Genomic DNA, 26,762 nt, shown 5'->3' with positions numbered 1-26,762 from the left:
TGACACTTAGATACTTGTATGACTGCACGTGTTCGATGGTAACGCTAGCAATTACATAAAGGAACAGAAAGGGGTTGTGGCGGCGGTGAAATGAAACGGTCTTGCATTTGTTGGGGTTAAGTTTCATGAGCCACAGGTCACACCATTCTTGCACGTGGTTTAGGTCATCTTGGACAGCGGCTTGATCAGTGGGGGTGGTAATTGGGTGATATATTACGCAGTTGTCGGCGAACAAGCGGATACAAGAGGAGACACATGAAGCTAGGTTGTTTATGTAAATCAGGAAGAGAAGGGGCCCGAAAACGGAGCCTTGGGGGACACCTGACGCTACTGGAACGGGACTAGAGTGTACTTCATCGGTGGAAACAAACTGTGAGTGGTTGGTTAGAAATTGCTCAACCCAATTTACTATGTCATGATGCATATTTAAAGATCTAAGTTTCATTAAGAGCCGCTTATGGGGCACCGTGTCGAACGCTTTCGAGAAATCTAAAAATATTGCGTCCGTCTGCAGATTAATGTCAAGATTGGCATGCAAATCCTGAACAAAGAGGGCTAATTGGGTTTCGCAAGAGTAACCTTTGCGAAAACCATGCTGTGCGGGGTGGAAGAAGTTATCGCCGTCAAGAAAAGGAATGATTTGGGAAAAGATGACGTGTTTCATGGTTTTACAGGGTACGCCTGTTAAAGAAATAGGGCGATAGTTTAGAGGGCTGTCTTTGTTACCTGATTTGAAGACCAGAGCGACCTTACCCATCCTCCAGTTGGCTGGTCAGTGGCCGGTGTGAAGTGACTGTGAGAATATCAGCGACAGAATCACTGAAGAAATACATTTAGTGTTTTTAAGAATTTTGGAATTAATTCCGTCTACACCTGCTGAAGAAGACAGTTTCAATTTTTCAATGACAGACATTATACCCTCTGGCATAATTGTTATGCGCAACATTGAAGACGTTACACAAATCAGTAACACAGGAAATGGTATAGGGGTTTTGTGGGTAAACACAGATGAAAAAGCAGTATTGAATAGCTCAGCGCTCTAAAAATTACCAATGTTGTCGCCCACTCCACTTTTCAGTGTATTGCTGTGCGTTTTCTGCGGATTAATTGTTTTCCAAAATTTTCTGGGGTTATTAGTAAGTATCATGGGTAAATCAGTGTGAAAAAACGAGTGCTTGGCGCTGCGTAAGGTGAGCAAGTATGCTTTTTCAGCCGCATAGTATTTTTCCCAATTGTGAGCACTGTGTTTTAGCTTGGCAGCCCAAAATAATCGTTTTTTACTTATTTTCTAGTCTTTTCAAGGTTTTTGAGAACCATGGTTTTTGGGAAGACGTGCGAAATGTAGTTGTAGGTATGAACTTTCTTGCTAGCTCCCTTATTTTGTTTTTGAAGATTGTGCAGTTGTCTTCGACTGTTCTGCTTGAAGGCGAGCTTCAAAGTTTGGTAAACAGCTTTGAAATTCGCTGTTGATTGCCTCGTAGTTCCCTTTATCGTACAGACTGATAGTCTTCGATTGAATCTGGCTGGGCAACTGACTGAAATTGAAGACTGAGTGTATAACATTATGGTCGCTGATTTCGTGCAGGTTACATATGTAAGCGAATATAGCGTTTCGAGATGTGTTGTTACTATTAAGTACAATATGTTCGCTGAACTATTTGTCACGCGGGTTGGCTCCAACACCAGCTGTGTGAGGTTGAAGTTTAGGCAGATATTGACGAATTCTTTTGCTTCCGCGCTTGTTTCTGACAAAGCTGCCTGATTTTTCCAATCGATGTTGGGATAGTTCAAGTCGCCGAAAATTAGGACGCGCGGCGCGTTGGGGTGTTTCAAAATGAGATGATTCAATATGTGGTTAAATTTCTGTGGAAAGTCTGGGCTGCTTTGCGAGGGCCGATAGCACACTCCAAGTAGCAATGTTAGTGGTGTAGAACGAATGGGAAGCCATAGGATTTCTAAGTCAGTAGCAATGTCGACGACTGAGCACGAAAGTAGCTTACTATAGTGGCGATGAGAACACCTCCCCCACGGGCGCTTTAAGATCGTCACGAAAAACGTTCAAGTTCGGAAGATCGATCAGTATTTCGACGTCACCAGAAAGCCACGTTTCGGAGAGCACGACTATATTGCTGCTAGATGACGAGACAAGACTACATATTTTCTCGCGTTTTGAAAGGAAGCTGCGCACGTTAGTGCAGACCACGGAAGTAGTGATATTTGCTCGCGCGTCATTACGCGGGCGGTGTAGCAGTTGGCGATGCTGCCTGGTTTGCTATGGGATTCTTTGACTTTTTGCGATACTTCATCGAAGGCATGCTTCTTTGAACCAAGAAACAGCGTTTTATAAGGGCATGAAAAAGCGGTCAACTTGTTTCTATCGAAGGCTATTAGGTGTTCTCGTGCATTTTGAACCGAACGTGAGCAGTCCTGCCTGATTGCGTAAGTGGTACCTTTCAGTTTTTTGCCGTTAGACAAGATCGCTTCTTTAATTTTAAAAGACGTAAATCTTACTATGATAGGACGCTGCAGGCCAGCCTTGTAGCGGCCGAGCCGATGCGCCCTTTCAATTTCCTTCGGGTCAATTTTTATGTTTAGGTGCTCACTGCAGAGGTTCATAATTAATCCTTCCGATTCCAAGAAAGTTTCAGAGTGGTTAGTATCTAGAAGTCCGTGGATTTAGCAGGTTGTTGCGTCGCGAGCGATTTTCAGCGTCCTCAAACCGAGCCTCTAAAGTTTCAATGTGACGGCTGGTGGCAGCCGTACTGGTCTGCAATGGCACTAGTTCTGATCGCACAGTTGAAAGGGTTTTGTAATGCTCCTCCAACTGTGTTATTCTATCACTTAGACCACGAATAGTTTTTTTCTGTAGTATGCAGTTGTACTTTTAAGTGTGGCACATCGGAAAGGAGTGCGAACTGCCTGGTAGATATTTTATTAAGCTCAGCCAGAATTACAGGGTCAGTAGGCCCTGAATTGGTTTCTATGTCCCCTGACAGTAGCAATAATAAACAGTGAATGATATCGATACATTCAAAATCAAGGCATACACAGTACTGCGGGCTCGGCAGCTGGACGAGACAGTAATTACTCGATTATTTTTTGAAAACAAAGAGCTTTTTCTACCAACCTGCATGGCAAACAGGAGCGGGTTAGATGACTGTTCCTGACTGTATCTTGCCGGTACTTAGCTACGGAGCAGAAACCTGGAGATTTACAAAGTGTTCAGCTTAAATTGAGCACAACGCAGCGAACAATGGAAAGAAAAATGGTAGGTGTAACCTTAAGAGACGGGAAGAGAGCAGAGTGGATTAGGGAACAAACGGGGGGTTAGGGATATCATAGTTGAAATCAAGAAGGGAAAATGGACATGGGCCGGGCAAGTAGCGCGTAGAAAGGATAACCGCTGGTCATTAAGGGTAACTAACTAGATTCCCAGAGAAGATTCACACACGAGGGCAAAATCCCGCTGCTCCGTGGACCAAATAGTCACGTGATTAGTTCAATCCGGCGCAGCAGCGGACAGGTCGCATGCACACAACCGGAGCTACGCTCGCGGGATCCTCGTGCATACTCTCAACTCCTATGCTTATGGAGCACGCTTGTTCCACCTTTATTTTCTACGTGAAGCTATTTGAGACAGGGACGCAGCTGACACCACTAAGATATTCGTATTTCTTTTATGTTATCTGTTGTGACTTCACATTTTTGAACGCGTGAGAAAGTCCCGCCTTTTTACGTGCACCTCAAACGCTAAGCAGCGTTTGTGCTTACATGAAACTTTTATTGTGCGCCCCCGTTACTTTCCACGGCATTACGAGACGCGCGTCAAAACGGACTATTTCGCGTAGTGCTACATGTGCAAAAGTTCCGCCTCTGTAGCTTACCCAAGAAAAGTTGTCGCCTAGTATAAAACACGTAGCGTTTAAGCCGGCTGCCTTCCTAACCACGCCAATCTGACCAATGTTGACAGATGTGACACTGAATCCTCTTGATCGAAAGCAGGCGACCGTCAAACGGAGGGATCGAAATAGCGGCGACACATTTCCATCCGTGCTGCAAGTGGAGGAGAGCGGATGAAGCGAGGACGGCACATTTCGATGATGCGCACGTCCCACGATGCGCCGTCCGCTGCGAAATTTCTCCTCTGTTCCCTCGTGTGAATCCTCTTTAAGGGGGCATTGTCTGGGTCCTCTCGTGATGACCCTTTTAACTTGGCGTGAACCAAAATTAGTATGGGAGGGTAAGTTAGTTTAATGAATTGTCGCGCTGATCAACACACAAATAATGTCACAATACGTCGTCAAGCACTTCCCACCAGGCAGTGGCACATACCCGCGGGCGGGTATGAGCTACAGATGATAGAAACTCACTAGCATGCGTCGGCACTCTCTAGTAAACTTTTTCTGCAATAAACGTTTTTCACCACCACCACCACCTACTAGCATATACCCAGGAACAACGAGAACACACGTGGGCAATTTTAGCACGTGAGCGTTTAGAAAAACCACACATCGGCAGCGTTGACCCGACAAATGCAAATATTCATTTTTATGTTTCCCAGCAGGAATCTAACACAAGCATTCTGAGTGACAATCAAGCATTCCACCATATAACCACGTGAGGTCTCAAAACTGCTTTTCATAGACCCTAGGCCTGTATTCACAAACGCTCCTTCACTCAAGGACTCCCCTCGACTTGACGAAGTCAAGGCGGAGCATGCTCCTCCACTCAAGAGGCCGCTGTGTTTCATGAATGCTCCTTCACACTTGCTTCGCCAAGGGAGGCCTTAATGCTCCCTTCACTTGAGTGAACTGCATGCGCCGAGAAAAGCGCCTGATAACGAGCGTATTCGAAATTGTGGTTAAGCATTGCCTATTTTTGTACAATACAAGAACGCTTTTCTTAGTTATTATTTTTTATAAATTGACATTACAGCAAAATACATGCATTTAGAGTAGTAGCGTGGTTTCCGTAAACCTTGTTCCGGTAGAGTTAGCAAAACTCCCGCTTCCGGTCTGCCAACACTCGCTCTTCCAACAGTGGCTGGAATAGGAAAGTGTGGCTGTGTTCCGATTCTTTAGAAAGCACGTAAAAGTCTACGCAGACTGCTTAGAAGACAGCACCGAGCCCATGCTGTCTGAGAATCGGAACACCTCTGGTCGGCTTTTACACGACGAGGCGCCACCTCGCGTCGAGAAGAAAAATCCAAAATGAACAAGCATAACAGTTGTATTTTGTGGCTTATTTCCTGTTTAAATTAAAAACAAATAAACATTGCTCACATTCAGCGTCTGGGAAAGCGTCTGCTTGTGTGCACATGACCATTGTGGCGAGATTTGACCTATCTGAGCGATTCGCTGAGCTGCCATCTTGTTTAGAATGCAAAGTAGCCTGCATCCTATTTGTCTACGGTGCGGTCTTCTCGAAGCTGTCTATTTTGCCGGCTACGTGAGAATTAGAATGGGACTCAAGATGGCCACCGTTAATTTAGCCGTCTATTTAGTAGAGGTGTGCGCCGAGGCGGTTTCGACCGGTGGCGGCGTGGGGATCATTTTGAGTCGGCGGTGGCGGCGCATGCCGGGTAAAATCATCGGCGGCGGCGTGGAAACCGAAACGACAAGTCTTTTTTTTTGCTTTTTTCCTTAATTGGATGAAATTCACAGCTTTTAGCATTAACTGCAGTATACGACATATGAGATTACTGGAGAGAATTGGCAAACGTTTAGTAAATGCTTTGTTTTCGAGCATGCATACTGAAAATGGGGAGAAAATGGGGCGAGGGAGTACTTATCTCAAGTCGTGTACAGTACAATATTAATTTTTGGGGACGTTTTTACCACCCGGTTAGCGTTCGTCAAATAGCCATTACCGCGGCTGGGATCGAACACGCATCAAAACACCGTTTTACCGCGGTACGTATGTTGGATGTAAGTTTATTAGTTCCACAAATGTTCAGCATTCTTTTTTAGGGGCAAAACTTCTTAGTGTGTGGGTCTGTCCATCCTCTGATGGTGTATGTAGCCACCGATGGCACATACCCGAAAGAGCGGTCCTTAACATGTCCGCTGGATGGCGGCACTTCTATATGATGAATACATGATGAAAAGATATGAGATGGCTGTACTTCGAATGCTCACTAGATAGACGGACGGACGTACAGATAGATGGACGGACTGACAGACAAAGGGGCCGACGCACGCACGAACGGACATACGGAGCGACGGCCGCACGGACAGACGGAAGAGCGGACGTAGGGATGGATGCATGGAGGGACGCACGGGCGAACGGATGCAACAATGGTCCCACGGATGGACGGAGGCACGGACGGACGTATGGACGGACGAAAGCACGAACGGACTGACGATCGCTTCGCCCCACCAGTCATCATTCACTCCGTGGATATGCTGTTTTTTTTTTGTACTGTCTTTGCATATGCCTCACACGATTCATGTCGGTAAGCTGCTGGCAAATCCTTTGAAAGAATGACGAACCCAGCCTTGAAGGACGCGGGCACACTATAAGATTGAACACGCAAGCTTGGACGTCAGTATTTTTAATAAAGCAACACGGTTCGAAAAAAAAAACCAAGACGAACATGTGCTACACGTGATGCAGCTAGTACAGATGAAAACACTACGCATGAGACAATCACATAATTAATAACCAAGACGTGCCCATGCGCCGTAAAAACCATAAAGATTTACCCAGGGAACGACACATTGTGAATTACATTTCTCTAAAAAGATGATCAGAGTCTTTTCGTGATAATGCTATGGCAGGTACACGATCAGGACTACGTTTTTTCTTTGAATTTTATATACTTAAGTTCATTCTCTATCGCATATCGTGGCATTTTATATATGCTTTCATCAGTTCCCTCTCGCATACACTTCATTGCTGGGTATCGTTAAAAACTGGCGAGAGACCACACTCTCTGCAGTCGAGCAGGCGAGTCTCCTCTCGATGATGTGACTGACATTTCAGGTTCTTTGAGCGTACCGCCTGGCCTATGCACACTCTACCACTAAACAAGGAATGGCTAAAATCCCTGTCATTTTCTTCTTCCTCATACAACAAGTAAACGGTATACGATACGTATGACATCCAATAAAATAATGAGCTCTTAAATGTACGCTTTTTTCCTCACGTTTGCGAGTGATTCGGTTAACCTATTACATGGCCAGTTGTACGTGCTCCTTGATTTCCGGATTTGATGATCTCACGAAATCGCGGAAGCATTGCATGGCACCGAGAATTCGGCTACTTTTGTTTCGCGCTATGAAAAATCGTGTACTACCGCTCGCCTACTATACCCACTTTCACGCGTAACTGAAGTTCTATCCATTTCTTTTTTTAACTTCCTTTTCGTTTCAACTCAACCCTGCGGCCTTACAACGGGTGACTCATACGCTGGAGCTTTTCAACGAAGGCTCTCCAAGTGCCGTGATTGTTGGTATGCGTGACCCCCTAAAATGCATGTTCCGAGTCCTTTCGTCCAAAAAAACAAAAAGTAGGGGATGCAGGGGGGACAGGGGTTATAAAACAGGAATTTACACTGCCAGTGTCAGAAGGAATTTTCCATTTTTTTTCTGAAAGTGGTGTAGCTATGGAATCGCACACGTGTACTTGTCCACGCAACATGTTGTTGGGTCGGTCTGGCACCGAGTCACGGAGAAAGCGGTGACCCCTTTCCTCTTGCTCCTAAGAGAAGGAACAGGTTGCCGGAGGGCTGTGGGCCTGCTGATGGCCGTCCAAATATGTGCTCCCGACACGGGAAGTGGGGCGCTATGCAGCCCGACGAGGCAAGGAGTTCGACGAATACTACTCCTGGACGCCAAGCGCGCTACATTCATGTATCGCCTGGCCAGAGGGTGCCTGCCTCTAAAGTTCAGGCCCTTCACGAGAGTTCCTCAACGAGGAGCGTGCCCGTTTTGTGGCACTATGGAGGACCTGGTTCATGTGTTCTCACAGTGCGCACTACCAGCTGCCCTCCATCGAAGGATAGCTAGCTTGTTTGGCCACCCAGCTGTTCCTTTCAATACCGTTCGTTTTCTTCATCCCCTGTCGGGACAAGCGGCTAAGCAATACGTGCGTCTGCTTGTTGAGTGCTCCTACCAAGTGTGGGTGGCACGGTGCGGTGCCGCCTTTGACGGCAAGCGACCCGGGCTTCACGAAGTGCTTGCAAAAGTACGGAAAGAGGTCTGGTTCGTTCTCCACCGATAGTGGCAGCGCCTAGGTGCAAAAAAGTTTTATGAGATGTGGCACCGTCCGGCAGTGATTTTCAGTGAGGCAGGAGGGCAGATAACCATCAATTTTTAATGATGGCTTTCTCTAAGGCTCCACGACTAGGCCTAGTGATTAGTCGCCCCCGAGTTTGGTCTGTATGGTCTTTCACCCAAGCTTTGCATGTGCTAAGGTGATCCTGTCGCCTTGTCGGGCTTTCCCCGCAAGGTCCGTGTTGGCCCCTTCTGCAGGCTCGGCGACTCTACTCGTCGAGGCGGAAGGTGGCTCCCTTCCTCGAGAAGGACTAAGCCGGCTTTCGGCCGTGCCGGTTCCCGTGGGTACGTTTGGTTTGCGTGCAGCGGCACTGGCCTCTGCAGCAAATAGTAGTCCCGTAGGCCCCACAGGACGGATTGTGTCTCACTGCGCCCTTGTGGTGAGGAGACGGGCCGTGACCGCAAAGTGCCTCGCGCCGAGCGATAGCCCATCCGTCCTGAGGGGGTGTCGTCGCAGGCTCTCAGCCGCGCGACAGTGTGAGGGCACGGGCACTTTGGTTGTGGTGACTGAAGTTACCGCGACCGAGGGCAGTCCCGCTGCCACGCTTTTGGGTACGTCCGCTTTGCGTGCGATGTCGAGAGCCACCGTGCGGAAGGGTAGCCCCTGTGTCAAGTCTCGCTGGGCCCTAGTGGTCAGGAGACGGGCCATGACCGCAGCGCACCCCACGCGCTGCGATAGCCCCCCTTGCCAGGGTACGTTTACTTTGTGCGTTGTGACCGAAGTTGCTTCTTCAAAGGGTAGTCCCTTTGCGGGCCTCCCTGGCTTGTACGCCGGGAGGCAGGCTGTGTCTGTTTGGCGCCTGGCGCCGAACGGTGGCCCCTTTGCCAGGGCATGGCCGTCTGCCCGAAACAAAACATCCCCCCACACGACCCGGGGGGGAGGCAGTGCCGGGGCAGACGTAGGATGATGATGGCTTGATGAGTTAAGTGTGACTCTGGGACAAAGCGCTTCGGCACCGCGTCTCCTTCCTATCTGACAACAGCACTACAAGGGAGCCACCTTAATACTACTGCAATGGTTCCTGGCTTCCCGGCCACGCCGCCCTGCTTGACGAGAGCGGTGTCACGGCGGATGACACGAGCGGTGGTCATTTTTTTGCTCCACTGCACGAGCGTGAGCCCTTTGCTCCGGACCTTCTCACATCAAGAAAGGGACACGTTGTTGTGGTTGAAATACCTAGTCAAAAACATCGACCCGCAGGCGGGCGTAGGCTCAGCGGAGACATCTTTGTGTGGTTTCGCGATATGTTCGTCACGTAGCAAAATGCTTGTCCTGTTTAATTCTAAATAAACGTCAAGTTTCCTTCTACTGAAGGAAGTTTAGTATCTTCAAGTTGCCTCGACCCCGTCTTTGCGAATCTCCTATGCCAGAATGACCGGACACAACACTTCCACAACCTCTAGAACCGCTGATATATCTCGAGAGCTTAATGCCGTTTCGTAATCGGTCATCTAGAGGGTTCATTTGTTATTTGGCACTTTTATCAATTCTTCAATCACTCGCATAACGATGATCTACGGTAGACCACTATGCACAATTCAGATTATCTTTCCGAATATTTCGTTCAACATGCTGAAAGAAGGGCGATTGGTCTGTATAGTTTGTGGATGAATGGTGAAACAGATCACGTCATGTGTTGATCAAGTCAATTCGCATATCCACATGATGGAAGGTTATCAGGAGCAGAGGACGTATGTTAAGACAGTTTTTACGTCACTCGCATGACTATAAAAGTCATGATCTTTAGGTAACTATTCTTTATAAGAAACCGTCCAAGAGCCCAAAAACAGCGAAGGAACCAGACAGGACAAGTGCTGGACTAACAACTAAATATTTATTAAAGAAAGCCCCCACACGCATGAACCATCAGCGCATGCGTAAATGGGCTATCTGAGCCGAGTATGTTGTACATTTAACAATACAAAGCCAAGAGTTGAGCACATCAAGGTGTGGCAAACAGCGCAATTCCACAAAGCCAAAATATCAACACCACGCGCGCCCACTGACTAAAAACTGAGGGTTCGCATCACATATGTCACGTTGCCTTTTTTTATTATGTTGATATGCTTTGCAACTGTCATATTAAATGTTATTTCTGAATTCGTTTTTTATGGCACCCTAATTTGAAATCACGGGCGCGCAGGTACAGCCTTTTGCATCGCAGGCGTACGTGAGTTTTGAATTTTTCTTGTCATGTGGCCGTGTTTACAAAAGTCAGAAGAACCGATCAGCTTCAATGACAGACTCCGTAAACACTGCACTCTACTCTCTACAGGCACTGGTGGAAACTCACCTCTGCACTGCAATGGCATTACGTCCCTGATTTCAAATCAATAAGTGTCATTGGCAAAGAAAGAAAAAATAAGCTGGAACGTGAAGTATTTGAAGCCTTCAAAATAAAGTAAAACATAGCAAAGCATCATGTGTAAATCATCCATCAGCCCACCTTACAGATAAAGAATTCGCATTGCTACATAGTGATTGCACGGTAGCGTCGACTCCATAGTGTTTCATGAAAATGTGCTGTTTGTAACAACTTGACACCTGTGCACTGTGTGGGAATTGAGGCTGGCCCGCTGCCTTTGCGCGGGCTTTGCCGCCTTCTCTGCCGTTCTCATGTCCCGACATGTCTGCCCTCCTTTGCTGTCTGCCGCGCTGGGAGGGGCGGAATGACGTTTAGCTCCCTCACCCGGTAGCGGATGTTGACTGTGGCGCCGCGCGTGGAGCCTCCCGAGAGGTTTTCGCGCGCTGCGTCAGGGGCAGGGAGTACTCTCCGGGACAACAAATGGTGAGTCACGCAATCTTTTCCGTCCATCGACTCCCGTCGCTCGGGGCTCGTCGGACTTCGCTGACGGCGCCTCGCGCCCGATGCGAACGCTCACCTTTTGTTGCCCCGCTGCGTACGCACGGCCGAGGGGTGGTACGGTGTCCTAGTGCGTGGCCTAGCTACGCCGACCCATCTCCCTTCGAAGCCAACGCGAGCGCCTTTGCCCTCGCTCGAGCAACCGGGCCTTGGTCCCGGTGTCTCCGTGGATCACCTTTACCGCGGAGACGTGCTCGGCACCCTGTGTAGTACTTTGTGCCCGTGGCGTGGATAAGCCTATTTGCTTTCCCGCCGCGCATTTTGCAACGGGCTGCACTGCGTTTGGTGTTGCCACAATAAAGTGTTGCGACTTTGAGCAGTATCGTGTTCTCGCCACGGCGACTGTTAACGCGTGCCTTGCGGCTCGCTAAGACCGGACCCACGTACGCTGGTGGCCGTACTCCTTCGGGATACGTGTACACCACAACTGTTAGTTGTGCCACTGTGAAATGACTCAGGTAGCATAATTTATGCACGCGTTGCTGGGTTGTGTGTGGGTGGGCTTTCTGCAATAAACATTGTGCTTGAAGTCCGATGCTTGCTCTCTGTGGTTGTTCTTCTTTGCTGTCTTTGTGTCTTTCGTTGGATTACTCTTCCGAATATTATGAAGCAACTCGCACAGCAAGCTGCGTTAGTGATGTACCGTTTCAAAGGTACCGTTTCAAACACCGTTGAGAAAAATCGGCATCTAGATTTAGTTAGGCGAAGGTAGAACACGGGTGAAGACGCAGATTACTCGGTTTGATTGTCTGATGAGTGCATGACAAAGCGGAGGAAACACAGAAATTACGTGCTTAAGTGTTTTATCCGCATGCATTCATGTTCTGTGTAGTACTTCACACGAAGTTAATGGTGATCCTAACCTCGCCCAATGGTCGACCTTGCTGAATCTGCGAACTGGATCGATTGTTTGATAGAGCATACTTCATCTTTAATGTTGATTGTCTCTTTTTCTCTTCATTAAAGGCTGTGTTCTAATTCCTTAACGGACTTTTCCTAAATGCGCATGGCGCAAACAGCTGGATTCTGATTGTTTATAAGCAATTATAAGCAACTGCTATACGCATTCAGCCCAGTTCAGTTTATTACCTCAATTGTCCCCCTTTCATGTAAGGGCATTACATAAGGGGGCTTTTACATTAACTAGCGCCAATCTTCCCTTTTGAACTGTAATTGTTCCTTCACTCATTTTCACAGTCGTATTGATCGTTATTCCAATACCGACTTTCCACACCTTTTATTCATACATATATTGCGTGAAAGGGAGTTCGTTGACTCGATAGTCAGCCAGAATATGTTGGTATGTAGTCCTCGCCATACACCACCGTTGGCGCTGTCACCGACCTGTATTCGCTTAATTAAAGTGAGCTAGAAAGTAGCTTAAAACAACGTTTATTTTGAGTCCAACACTACCTTCCTACGATATTAGGAGTACCGAACAAGTTTCCCAGCGAAAGCTGTTATTAGATCACAACTCAGGTCACGCACAGTTGTCCAACACCACCGATGCCCGAAACCACATTTCACGAAATTAGAAAAAAAAAACTAGCATTAAAGACACCGTAAGACTCCAACCCGGGTCTGCTGTGTGCCTGCCCAGTATTCTACCAGTGAGCCACACCAGTTCTTCGGACTTTTTGATAAGCTTGCCTTAGGCAGGGATGATGTCGGGAACGCAATCACGTTAATACAACATAAAGCGTCTTAAAACAGCGAAAGAACAATTAACCAGTCGTCGCACAATGCGAGTAGCGTAGCGTGTGGGTCGTGCAATGCTCCAACCCATCACAAAAGCTTGCTCTTGTTCAGTCATTAACTGTGGCGCATACACACTTCAGGCATGATTCCTTATGGTCGTCAGCCTCTGCATGAACAATCGGCACAAAATTCCTTGCAAGTGTTTAGCGGATGCCACGCTTCTCAGAAAAATGGCGAAAAATGGCAAAGCTAATGCCGGCTTGCCACCCTAAAATTTTCATGTCTTGGTTAATTTCCATTATGCTGTATCCGAGTTGCCGGCTCAAACCCTTCATCACACAATTGGCCTCTACTACCCTCCCTTCAATCCCACGAGGCTGCCCCCAGACCTCTGGGACTGTGCATATGGTCACATGCGCACTCCCAGAGGCTTTTCGGACCTTACGCATCCAATCCTCTAGCTTTCTCTGAAGGTTCTGATCCTTGCCCTCCAACACATCATTGAGCCCAGCATGAATAATGACTAGATTTTCGCCCTCCATGCTGTTTTCTACAACCTCCTGAGCTTTGGCCAGTGCATCCACTATGCTCTTCTCTGACTGTGCCTCCACCTTGACTCTCCCATCTTCCTTCACTGTCTTGAAGATGCCATCCCTAACCCTGGCCACGTTGGAGTCCCCCACCACTAGGACCCTTCTACGCTCCAATCGCTGGCTTCCTGTTTGTGATGGCGCCCGTGTTTGCTTCCCCTGTTTCTCTCTCTGCCGTCTGTCCTGTGTTTCTGCCCTGCTTGAAGACTGCTGCGCCACCGAGCCGTATGTTCTCGGAGCCTCCGTGCTGTGGCCAGACACTGCGGCCCCCTGACCTCCCTTCTCGTTTGTTCCTTCCCACCTGTCGCCTTCTCCGCTTCCCACGCCTTCCGTCTCACACCGCTCGGGGCCAGGGCAAAGCGCCATTAGTTCCTTTACCCGCTGCTCTAGCTCGGTCCGCCCTTCCCGTTCTTTTTGAAGGTCGCCCTTCATTTGCTCTAATAGGCTGGCGGTAGCCTCCTCCCGCGACGCTCCGAGCTCTTTTTGGAGTTCTATCCTCTGCTCCCGTTCCGCCCTAAGCTCCCCCTGAAGCCCCTTGATGCTAGCCTCCATGCGCTGCACGGCCGCCTTCAGTGCCTCGCACAGCCTGTACACGAAGTTCGCGTTCTGCGCGTCGGCCAAACTCGTGAATGCTGTCTCATCCAAGTAGCACCAGCGCTAGCATTCTTCGCACTGCACCAGCTCACTCTCGCTCGTGGTTTTCCTAGCCTCCTTAGCCATCGCCCGCCCGACCATCGGACCAAGTGCCCGACAGGCCTGCGTTCAACCCCAATCCCGCTATCCAGACGCCTCCATTAACTCTCACGCCTGAACAACTGTTTGAAGCTGCCGCCTACACCGCACACATACGTGTTCAATTTCGCTAGTAGCCTCTCACTAGGTCCCCTTCATGTTCGGCTTTAGCTCTTTAACAAGTAACCGGGTGCCCCGCCCTTCTTCAAAACAACCGCCTAGCCCGTTCACGTGGTCAACGTCACTACAACGTTGCCCGTGTCCCACACCTACAGTACTCGCAACGCTAATTATTGATTAGGAGCGAAAAAAATAATAATAGTGTTCACAAACACAAAGAAATGAAGAGAAACTTATCTCTCGTTGCGCGCTGCTTCTGCACCAATCGACCTTGCACAACCTTGCCCGACCTTGAATCCGCCGAACAGGTGGAGCGCGCCAAAACACGTCCGCACAGCTTGGAAGTAGAGCGAGGAGTTCTCCGTGCAAATGTATGACGCTGGATGGATGGATGGATGGATGGATATGGCTGTACCCTTTAGACCGGGCGGTGGCTAGCGCCACCAAGCCGTAATACTTAATGAACCAAAAACTAGATTTATTTTTTTTCTTTAAAAAGTGAGTTTGAGGATGCGTACTTTGCAGTGAAGAGTTTAATTTTCACTCGTGCCTTGACTTTAGCCACCAATCAGATAACCTCCTTCTAGTTAAGTATACCCGCTTAAAGTCTATTTTGCCCTGCCGGTCCCTTAACCCCAGTGCTTTGAAAAACTCTGCGCCATCATCCTGAACTATAGGGTGAAGCCCTTCACAGAACATTATCAAGTGTTCGGCAGTTTCTTCTTCCTCTCCACACGCACTGCATACTGTGTCTACCCCTTCGTATTTGGCTCGATATGTCTTGGTTCGCAGTACTCCCGTCCTGGCCTCAAACAGTAGAGAACTACCCCGAGTATTATCATAGATCCTTCCCTTGGCAATTTCCTGCTTAAAAGTTCGATAGATCTCTAGTGCGGACTTCTTAATCATGCCCATTCTCCACATGTCAGTCTCCGTTTCCTTCACTTTCTTCTTAACCGATAGTTCTTTTTGGTTTGGCCACCTGCTGTTTTCTAAGTATTTACCAGTCAATTTCCTGGTTCGCTTCCTCCATTTTGTATCGACATTCTTCATGTACAAGTAGCTGAAAACCTTCCTAGCCCAACGCTCCTCTCCCATTTCTCTCAATAGCTTCTAAATTTCTATCTTACTACTAGCTTCCCTGCCCTCAAATGATGTCCATCCCATATCACCTTGTACTCCCTGATTTGGTGTATTCCCGTGAGCTCCTAAAGCAAGCCTACCTATTCCACGTTGCTTAATTTCTAATCTTGCTTGAACTTTTGATCTCATGCACAAGACAGCATTGCCGAACGTCAGCCCAGGAACCATGACCCCTTTCCATATTCCTCTCACTACATCATACCTATTGTAATTTCACAGTGCCCTATTTTTCATCACTACTGCATTCCTGTTACCTTTAGTCGTCACATATATTTCGTGTTCCCTCAGGTACTCGGTCCCATTGCTTATCCATACGCCCAGATATTTGTATTTATCTGTTATCTCTAGCGTGACTTCCTGTATTCTAAGCTCACTACCTTCGTTGACATTGAAAATCATGACTGCTGATTTTTCCTTACTGAATCTAAAATCTAACCTATCTCCCTCATTACCACAGATGTCCATCAATCTCTGCAAATCTTCCTTGTTGTTGGCCATTAGCACTATATTAGCACGTGCAAACGTGTGCCAGCGCCATCTGGCGGTTTCCTCCCAAGGCGTTAAGCGCTAGCCGGCGCGTTCATCACACTTCGTTATTGTAGCCACTGTACCCAGGGAGCTGAACGAACAGCTGATGGCATTTTGTCTGCTTCTGACCGTTTCTACGTGCTTAGTTTATTTTGTCTCGTATGCGTCTGTCAATTGCAGTTTATATAACGGTAGTGTCTGCGTGTGTCTCGTTTGAGACCCTACTTTCGCCGGGGTGACTAACGAACTACGTGAGTGATGACAGGAAGCACAACAGATGGTTTATTTCTTTGTTTACTTTCGCTTTGCTGAGAGCCTTCTGATCACTAATGTAGCTGCCGAATAGATAACGTGGTGGAGTTAGTATTTTTACTATATATCACATTAAATTGGCGTGCTTTCAGAATTTACCACCACATTGTGTACAAGGATTACGCTTACGTAAATTCGTGCTCGCTACGAGAGTACGTGCACAGTTCCCGATTTGAGGGGCCTGTGCAATGTTTATTTTTCTCATTTACTGCGAATTTCAACGTGGCGCTTTCGTAGTTGTTCCTCTGCGTATAATAGGAAATTTGGAAGACAATGCTCGCAACTGATATGCAAGGTTATGCCAGGGTAGCGTTAAAAAGTAGGCATGGTCTACTCTTGACTGAGCGTTCGAATTAGACAGCTACGCAAGTTAAGAGAAGCGATCGTGTGCCTTTCTTTAACTATTGGCGGAAATTTCATTTTACAGTTGTTCTCTTCAATTAGCAGCCTATATAGTAAGTTAACAGGGACTGGTGTGTGTCTGTGTGCGTGTGTCAATTTTAACATTTTAAACTACCAAAGATGCCTGAGTAATCAGCTATTGTCTTTCATTGTCCCTTTTTCTGCCCTGCATTTGTGGATGCACCTAATTTGACAGATTAGAATAGACGTAACTTTTAAATATGTGTAGCTTCCGTCTCCAAGTTCACACAGCGGCAACGTCTTAATTTTTTTTCCTCGTCGTCTTCATCTGCAAGCTCACAAGCACCTTTGTTAGTGCACGAATGCCCTTCGCGCTTAAGTTTTGGCTTTTATTTGCAGAATATGATTGGTGGGAATACCTGTTGAAAAGCATCGTGGTGTCTGCTGTTTTCCAAAACCTCGGCACTACATAATTTATATGAAATGTTTTATTGTTTTGGAAATCATAATATTGAAGCCGCGTATGATTTTTGGCATTGTTCAGTTTCAAAAACGATCCTTTGGGTTCTCTCAACCTTATAAATAGTGTCGTCAAGACGCAGCGTATTTTACTCTGCGGATTTATTGAAGTCCAGTACAACAAAACGGTGAAAATGCTCAAGAGTATTGCAGTCATCGCGGATACGTCTGGTAAGAACCTTGTCAATAAAATATCCTCTATTACTGCATTGTATAGCACGTCTACCCGTTAGAACCACGCCATCTCAGTTACGTGGAAGGAGAGTGGTGCTGCTTTATATAAAACAAGTTTGATTTTTGTAGAACTGCTTTCCTGTAGAATCGGAGAAGTGGTTTTTGCAGTCCTGTCTCATCGTGAAAGGCAAACACGAGGATAATTATGTATTGATAAATGAACAAAGCAAAAGTTGTGAATTGCAAATGAACCTTTATTAAATGTGGCTGATGAAGAGCAACGTGGCTAACACAAGAATGCAACTGCAAAGTGTTCATCAAACATATACAACCTACACACTGTAAAGATAAAGTACGAGCTCGGAGGACATCATAAGTAGGATCGAGGCAGTAGACACCATAGCATGCCTAATGCAGTGCAGCTGCGAGCATTGACTGCAGGATTTGACCTTTTGTATACAGTTGCGCAAACTCTGCAATGAATTGCTAATACGGCCCATTTTAGGAGACCTTTCCTCTGTGTCCTTCTGTCGGCAGCTGGTCCCCTGCAAAAAAAAAAGAGACAAGAAATAATATTAGAAAAACGTAATAGCTCGGACACAAAAGCCGCATTTGTTCTTTACTTCGAGCGGTGCACACATTCATTAATATTTCTTGCGCTCAAGAACAGATCGCCACATGCATATGGCTGAATTATTTAGCTTTGACTATTTCGACACATGTTTGGCTCAGGCACTTGGGCAGCTGACCAGGCATATGGTTATGATTTTATTATCTAATTGAACGAATCAGTGCCATAGCCAGCAATTCTTCTTCTGGGAGGGGGAGGGGGTTCAATCTAAAAAAACAATCTCATTATGCATCTGCAGTATTTCTATTTCATGTGTTTGCGTTTTCATACGACACTCGATGCATTCTTGCGTACATGCAGGTGTAACAGAGCATGAACCCTCTGCTTCATCCCCTAAAGGTGGGCTTGGTTGTTCAGTAGTATTGTGAGCTGCATAGGCACTGTATATGGAAGCTATGTTTCATGCGTAGTAGCAACAGGAGCACACTCATCGTGCCCAATTGTACTTTGTTTTGCTTTTCTTAAAATGTTCTAATAGTAATTTGACCGAAGCAGGAAAAAATTGAAAAACAAACAAACACAGGAGAGCTTACCTTCTCGTTGATACAGACGGTCGTCTAACGAAGGTAAGCTTCGCCGTAAATTTTGGCTAGGGTAGCAAAGATTCACAGGAGAGGAAGCCACTCTAAAGTACGGTGAATGCAGTGCATCGAAAGTTTGCTATTACGTTTCCTTTTCGCTTGCTTGTAAAGCTCTCGCGCTACGCTTGAACTGATGCGGTGTGCGAGCTTCATCGAAACACTTCAATGCACTGGCGTCCGCTGTAAGTCTTGGAGCATTCACACGACGAGTATACGCACACCCGAGGGCAGATAATCTACTGGCTCATGCACGGAACACAACACATCACGGCACTAGCAAGCAGTCATCTTGACACCACGCCCGCCTGTCCCGGCGCCACAGTAGCAGTTGCAGCACCGTTCGAAGACAGCTCCGTAGTAATCACGTACCGGCTCTGCCGAAAGAACGTGGCGGTGGCAGCCTAATTGATCGAGAAACGCCGTCAAAGCGAGACGGGCTCCGTCATGGACGCGATGTTGGCGCAGAAACTTCCCTCGGGAGGCGATTCAAGGTAGCTCGATCGCTTACTTGACAATCTCGAGGAAACACTCGAGATTTTCTCAAGTGAAGAAAGCCTTTCAAGTGAAGGGTGGTTTGTGAAGGGGAAAACGCCACTCAAGGAGCGTTTCGAGTGAAGGGTCGAGTCGAGGAGCGTTTGTGAATACGGGGCCTAATGTTCGTGAAACGTCGGTTGTGGTTACAGTGCTGGCTATCTGATTTTATAAAGCCTAAATATGCGCTCTTTTGATACAGCCGTCACATCGGGTTAACGTCGATTGTAGTTGAGCGCCGAGCGCTGGAGTTGATTTATGTAGCAGTTTCCCGGCCTACCATCCTAGCGAGCACTAGCGCTTCATATCAGCTTATCGCTTCCGGCGTTGCTATTACTCATGCTCCTGTTGGTATCGTTGCACAAGTACAAGCTGGTTATATAAACATCTGCAATTCGTCGACATATGTTGGTGCGTGCAACATTTACACATATATTTATGTCATTTCACGACTTATCTGATATGTGGGGTTTAACGTCCCAAAAACACAATATGATTATGAGAGACGCCGTAGTGGAGGGCTCCAGAAATTTCGACCACCTGGAGTTTTTAACATGCATTCAAATCTGAGCACACGGACCTACAGCATTTTCGCCTCCATTGGAAAAGCAGCCGCCGCAGCCGGGATTCGATCCCGCGACCTGCGGGTCAGCAGCAGAGTACCTTAGCCACTAGACCACCACGGCGGGGATTTCATGACTTGTCACTCAATCAAACAATTACAACATGGTCCCTTTCTCTCCGCATGCTTCGCATAACATCGATTCCCAAGATACGCGGGATCTGCTGAATTTTCATTTATTACAATTTGCGTGTATGGAGTGTTAGGATGTGTTTATTTTACTTATTTCCTCATGTGTAGGAGCGTTCCTTCGACAAAGTTGTTCATACAAGCCTGGCTTGCTCTGCAAGTCCTGTCGTTCGCAATCAACTGTAGCAAATCAATCTATTAACTCCCCGCATTACTCGGCTCCTCCTCTTCGTCACGGGTGCCAACAGGTGATGTCATCGAAACTATCCTACGGAAAATCACAGGCAGCGGAACGTCACTAGCACAAGATGACTTAGCCTTGCCGCGGTAGTCTAGTAGCTAAGGTACTAGGCTGCTCACCCGCAGGTAGCGGGGTCATATCCCGGCTACGGCGGCTGCATTTCCGATGGAGGCGGAAACGTTGTAGGCTCATGTGCTCAGATTTGGGTGCACGCAAAAGAACCCCAGGTGGTCGAAATTTCCGGAGCCTTCCACTACGGCGTCTCTCATAACAATATGGTGATTTTGGGACGTTAAACACCACATAATAATCAACAAGATGACTTAAAAGCGCCCTTATTATGACCAACCTCCAGTGGCAGCGTTTCTTCGTGTATGTCGTTCGAGCACACCTGGCTTGCATTGCAAGTTGTTTACTAATGATATGTATTTTTCTTTTTACTTTCTCTTCTTCGTCGTCTCTGCTTTGGTTTTCGCAGTATCCCATGGGCCTTGGCCACGCTGCATGCTTTTAGCACGACTTTGCAATCAGTGCGGTCGCCAAAAACACCTCTGATTCGGGATGGGCTGGCTTCAGCTTCAAGTGGGTAGGATACAAGGAAACACAACCTGCTGCCTAATCATCCCTGCACGATGGCCGCAGATACTTCCATCGGTGATATCAGCGAAAGACGACGATTCCCTGTGTCTTCTGGCGAAAGTGCGAATTTTCGCTAAAGCGCAAGTGTGCACATGTGATCTCGAGCACGTCTGAGACTTTGGTCGAGATGCTTCTGAAGAAACAAGGTACCCTTTTGAAAAGACCCATCAGAAATTTCAATTACTAGACGAAAAAATCACACGAAAAGTAATTGATCCATTAAAACGAAATTGAAAAACAATCAATCGATTAATATGCTTGATTGACTATTTTTATTCTCGTTTCCCCATCCTTGACATGCTCCATGTGAACCTCTTTTTTCACTTCAGTATATTTTTTGCTACACGTTGCCGCGCTATTGTGAACGAGATCGATTGAGGCTTCTTTGCTGAAGCTCCAGAAGACCAAGTGCGTTCGGCAAGAAAGCAATACTGCATCACTTGAACACGTTTTAACACAGCGCACGGCTACGCGGACACAAGAGACTAACCGCAGAGCTCCGTCTTTTGTGTCCACGTTGTTGCGCGCTGTGTTAAAACATGTTCAAGTACAATCACCAACTGGCCCAGCTTTCAGTCCTTTTGCAATACTGCATCACACTGGGAGGAAAAAGCTGGAATCATATATGCCGCATCAAGAATCTTTGCTTATTTGCGATGGTAGAGAGAACGGTAGCCACCTTGAAAGCGAATGAGGGTGGGGAGATTATAGCTTACAGTGAATCTTCCTAAGAAGATCTTTGTTATGAATTCATGAAATAAAACTAGATTTTTAATAAGATGCTCTTTTATACTCTGGCAGCCCCACAAAAAGTGACCACAGCTTTTCTGGCTGGTCTGATTTTAGTGCCTGGTACTTAAGGTACGTAGGTACGTACCTTGAATTTATTTCATACTGCTTTGGATAACCTGTAAAGATACCTTCGAATCCGTGGGACATCGAGGCGGCGCGGATAGAAAAGGGGGGAATGAATTGAATAATTTCATTTCTTTGAAAACATAAGCAATAAATGACCGAGACACTAGTGAAAATGCCATACCTTGAGATCTTAAAATGCCCTCGTTGCTGATATTCCACACGTGCAGTGCAAGTCTTTCTCACGCGCAATAAGACACGCGCAATGAAAGGAATAATGGCGCATGTTTCGCACTGCACTCATATAGGGCTTCTATAGGTGACTCATATAGGGTTTCAAATAGCAGTGGCAAGCTCCCAACCTGCCAGTTTTTTTGTTTTTTTTTTCGAACTATAAAATAACAGGTACATCTACTTGATGTAGTGCTAGTTTTGAAAACACGCAAAGAACGAAAATACAAACGTCTTGCGTGACAACTGCAGTGGTAAACTGCTCAGAAGCTGCTTCAAAAATGCGAGTGTTTTATTTCAACGTTAAGCGCACTCTGGGATAACTAGTTGCTGTGCTTGTTGTTTGAAGTTTTATCAGCAGCTTACCACACAAATGGCCAAAAACATTACACAATCACCCACTAAAGGGAACCACAAATAGCATGCGAAGCAGCACAAGGGACGAGTTCCATTCATCACGGGCCCTAGGCTGATGTTAACGTGTCCTAGCAAGTGGAGCACACCATGCATTCACTGTAGTTTCAGTTGTTGTCACTCGTCCCCTACCCCATAAGGTGATGGGGGAGCGTAAGGAGGAGAAGCGACAGCCTCTTACACAGTGGCAGTGCTTGGGCCAGCTGCTGAGCGTGCGCAGTAAAGGTGGTGCGCCCACCGGATTGCGCTTCGCCATCATTTTAATGTAAAATTAAGCGATTGAAACGCGCACTGAGAGCGGTTTCAGGCGCCCGCAGAATGCACGCGAACCAGCGGAGGAGCGTCGTTTGCTAGCGCTGCTCCTTGGACCCCTCCAGAAGGCACGCGTATAGTGGTCGCTAACTTTACAATAATGATAGCCTTACCACAATCGGGGCAGTTACGGCATCTATCTAAGTATCTGGAACCAGGACCAGGCTATTCTAGGTCACTCTGACCATGACAACATAGACACTCATCTGGTGTCGCGCCCACCCTTTTAATAGTCGCGCTATTAAAAACAGAAACACGACCTTTACATGCGAAACACAGTAAACGCTTACTGCTGCAGAACAAGGACAAGTGGCATATCGAATAGCCAAACCATTCCCCTTTCGTTGTACGCCATTAATCTAGCTAATAGATCTCTGTTTGGGAATCTTTCGGCGAGACAGCGGCAGCAGACAAAGTTAGAAAAACCTGCAGACAGCCAAGCCAAGACGAACTCACTCCGAGAACGAGGCGCTCCCGTGCGATCTTGTACTTCGCGTCGGCGTCGTGCAGCCCGTCTTGAGACGGCGCCATCGCAACTGCAAAACAGATGGGCCAAACAGTTGCTGGGTGTGTCAAACTATATAGCGAAGAAGCGACGGCTCTGCAGGATGCCACTATCACAGTGGAAACGTGCCAGAACTGCGGCGAAAGTTACGTGTAAGGCCTATGGCGTTGCTGGCGTGCGCTTACCTGGCTCAGCGTGGACGACCGTTGCTACCGATGGCTATTCTTCTTCTGCTGCTCGTGCCGGACTTTCACGTGACCACGCACATCTGTAGACGACGATGATGATGGCCTTTATGTATGGCTCACATACACTCTTGGGGATTGGCTAACAAACGAGTAATTAATAGACAAAAGTTATCATAATCACAGACGCAACGAAAGTCGCATTAGTAAGAGAGCTAGGTTAGCCGGGTACTGCAAACGCGCCCACCAGTTCTTGCGCACGCCGCTCTGCGCCTTCAGTGGATAGATGGATGGATGGATGGATATGGCTGTACCCTTTAGATTGGGCGGTGGCTAGCGCCACCAAGCCGTAATACTTAGTGAATCAAAAACTAGATTTATTTTTTTCCTTAAATAGGGAGGTTGACGATTCATACTTTGCAGTGAAGGGTTTAATTTTCATTCGTGCCTTGACTTTACCCCCCAATCAGATAACCTCCTTTTAGTCAATTCTACCAGCTTAAAGTCTATTTTGCCCTCCCTGTCCCTAAACCCCAGTGCTTTGAAAAACTCTGCGCCATCATCCTGAACTATAGGGTGAAGCCCTTTACAGAACATTATCAAGTGTTCAGCAGTTTCTTCTTCCTCTCCACACGCACTGCATACCATGTCTACCCCTTCGTATTTGGCCCGATATGTCTTGGTTCGCAATACTCCCGTCCTGGCCTCAAACAGTAGAGAACTACCCCGAGTATTATCATAGACCTTTCCTTGGCAATTTCCTGCTTAAAAGGTCGATAGATCTCTAGTGCGGACTTCTTAATCATGCCGATTCACCCCATATCGGTCTCAGCTTCCTTCACCTTCTTCTTAACCTATAATTCTTACTGGTTTGGCCCCCTGCTGTTTTCCAAGTATTTACCAGTAAATTTTCTGGTTCGCTTCCTCCATTTCGTATCGACACTTTTCATATACGAGTAGCTGCATACCTTCCTATCCCAACGCTCCTCACCCATTTCTCTCAGTCGCTTTTCAAATTTCATCTTGCTGCTAACTTCCCTGCCCTAAAATGATGTCCATCCCATATCACCTTGTACTCCCTGATTTGGTGTATTCCCGTGAGCTCCTAAGGCAAGCCTACCTATTCCACGTTGCTTAATTTCTAATCTTGCTTGAATTTCTGATCTCATGCACAATACCGCATTGCCGAACGTCAGACCAGGAACCATAACCCCTTTCCATATTCCTCTCACAACATCTTACCTATTGTAGTTCCACAGTGCCCTGTTTTTCATTACCGCTGCATTCCGGTTACCTTTAGTCGTCACTAATATTTCATGTTCCCTTAGGTACTCGGCCCCATTGCTTACCCATACGCCCAGATATTTGTATTTATCTGTTATCTCTAGCGTGACCTCCTGTATTCTAAGCTCACTACCTTCATTGTCATTAAAAATCATGACCGCTGCTTTTTCCTTACTGAATCTGAAATCTAACCTACCTCCCTCATTACCGCAGATATCCATCAATCTCTGCAAATCTTCCTTGTTGTCGGCCATTAGCTCTATATCATCTGTGTACATCAATGCTGGTAGTGTCTGTTCAATGAGTTTTCCTTGTTTGATGAAAGAGAGGTTGAAGCCCTGTCCACTTCCCTCTAATTCGGCCTCTAATCCTAGCAGGTACATTATGAATAACAAGGGTGACAGAGGACGCCCCTGCCTAAGCCCCCGTTTTACCTCTGCAGACTTGGATACCTGTTTTCCCACTTTATAACTGCCTTGATACCTTTATAGATATCCCTTAAAAGGTTGGTGACTCCATCTTCCACACCTAGTGTGTCTAGTATTCCCCACAAGTCCTCTTGAACCATGCTAACGTACGCTCCCTTGATATCCAAAAATGCTAGCCACAGGGGCCTGGGTTCTTTTTCTGCTATTTCGATGCACTGCGCCAATGAGAACAGATTGTCTTCCAACCTCTTGTGTTTCCAAAACTCATTCTTTAGTTCCCCCAGCACTCCTTCATGCTCCATCCATGCCTGCAGTTTTTCCTTTGTAATCTGCATCGCCAGCCTATAGGGAACTGATGTCACTGTTATAGGACGGTAGTTGTTTATTTCAGCTTTGTCCCCCTTTCCTTTATAGATCTTGCTCATCCTGCTAAGTTTCCATCCATCGGGAACTTCTCCATCGATTATTATTTTGCTCACTACCTCTCTCAAAGCCTGCTTAGACTTCGGACCTAATGTCTTTATCAGCATAATCGGAATGCCATCTGGGCCTGTTGTACTACTAGGAACCCTTTTCTCAGCCCTTTCCCACTCTTGTTGTGAAAATGGAGTCATTGTGCCACTTGATTCATCCTTGTCTATTGTGGTGCATAAAGCACTTTCTTGTTGAAATATTTCTGTCATCCTTGTTCTTATATATTCAATAGCTTCGTCCCCTTCTAGCCTAGCACCTTGAGCTGTAGTTATAAACCTCTGCTCTAGGCTCGTCTCATTTCTTAGGGAGTTTAAATGGTTCCAAAATTTTGCAGCTGCCTTTCTATCTTTTTTATGTACTTCTGCCAGCCACTGAGCTCCCTTTCTTCTAATCTTTTCATTATTCAGAAGGGATGCATCCCTTCTACAGCTTAGAAAGATTTCCCCTTTTCTTTCAGCATCATCTGTCGGTTCACCCCGCTGCTTAGCATGTCTGTGTTCAATAGAGGCTTCCTGACGTTTTGCTATGGCTCTCTTAACTTCCTCATCCCACCAACTTTTGGGTTTGTGTCTTCTTTTCCGGGGTGACTTGTCACGTGCCTTAGCAAGCTCTAGCTCAAACAGTTTAATTAAATTCGTGTATGTCCACACTGTTTTAATATCCTCAGTGATTACTTTCTCAATTTGTTTAATGACTATTTCAATTTGCCTTTCTGAATAAAAATTTTCCTGTAGTTCCTCATCTTGTCTCCTTACCACTTTTACTGCTCTTCAAAAACTTAGCTTTATACGTTTGTGATCACTACCCAGACTTCTGAAGCCACTTTCATCTATGTGCATTCCCCTGAGCTTATCATACATCCTATGTGACATCAGTGCGTAATCTGTCGTCGACTGCAGCCTTCTTACCTCCCATGTTATTTGCCCTTCACACTTCTAGGTACTGTTGCAAATGATCAAATCAAGCCTTTCACACATATCCATGATCATTTTGCATGTTGGGTCGGTATACCCGTCTATATCTTCTATGTGCGCATTCATATTTCCTAGTATAATTATCTCGCACTCCCCTCCTAACTCCTGAATGTCCTTTGATATACACTCTACCATTGCCTGGTTTTCCTCTCTGGGCGACTGCAGCGCCATTGCCACGGTCGACGCAATAGGCATCAGGCGGCGAGGCGCGGTCACTCCACCCAGCTGTTCTAGTACATTCTAACAGCTTTTCGCAAGAGGGAAAAATCCCCGCATGTCCACGGAGTGAATTAAGATGAGTGGGGTGAAGCGTCTGTTCATCCATCCGTGTGTCGGGACGGATGGAGACAGGGACGCACAAACGGACGGAAGCGTGGACAGATGAACGCCCGGACGGACGTTCGTCT

At 46.8% G+C, this 26,762-nt stretch overlaps 1 protein-coding gene across 11 annotated transcripts in view; it reads right to left on the bottom strand.

Annotated features, from left to right (window-relative positions):
* Window positions 1-23,631, bottom strand: part of LOC119165999 (high affinity cAMP-specific and IBMX-insensitive 3',5'-cyclic phosphodiesterase 8B) — a 404,448-nt gene extending 380,817 nt beyond the window's left edge. For 5 of the 11 annotated variants that reach the window (XR_012884029.1, XR_012884034.1, XR_012884037.1 and 2 more), the window contains exons 1-2: window positions 23,196-23,627; window positions 22,962-23,041 (exon numbers count right to left, since the gene is read on the bottom strand). Coding sequence is in view for 6 of the 11 variants with exons in the window: in XM_075865603.1 (XP_075721718.1) it covers window positions 22,962-23,036 (75 nt within the window). In the remaining 5 variants the exon portion in view is untranslated. Of the gene's footprint in view, window positions 1-22,961; window positions 23,042-23,195 lie in introns of all 11 variants that reach the window. The other 6 variants (XM_075865564.1, XM_075865568.1, XM_075865573.1 and 3 more) reach the window with 4 other exon arrangements.
* Window positions 23,632-26,762: the final 3,131 nt, after the last annotated feature.

The sequence above is a fragment of the Rhipicephalus microplus genome, chromosome 1 (genome assembly GCF_043290135.1).
Source record: "Rhipicephalus microplus isolate Deutch F79 chromosome 1, USDA_Rmic, whole genome shotgun sequence".
In the NCBI taxonomy this organism is placed as follows: domain Eukaryota; kingdom Metazoa; phylum Arthropoda; class Arachnida; order Ixodida; family Ixodidae; genus Rhipicephalus; species Rhipicephalus microplus.
Note: the sequence above shows the minus strand (reverse complement) of the source record. Positions and strands in the feature narration are given on the sequence as shown.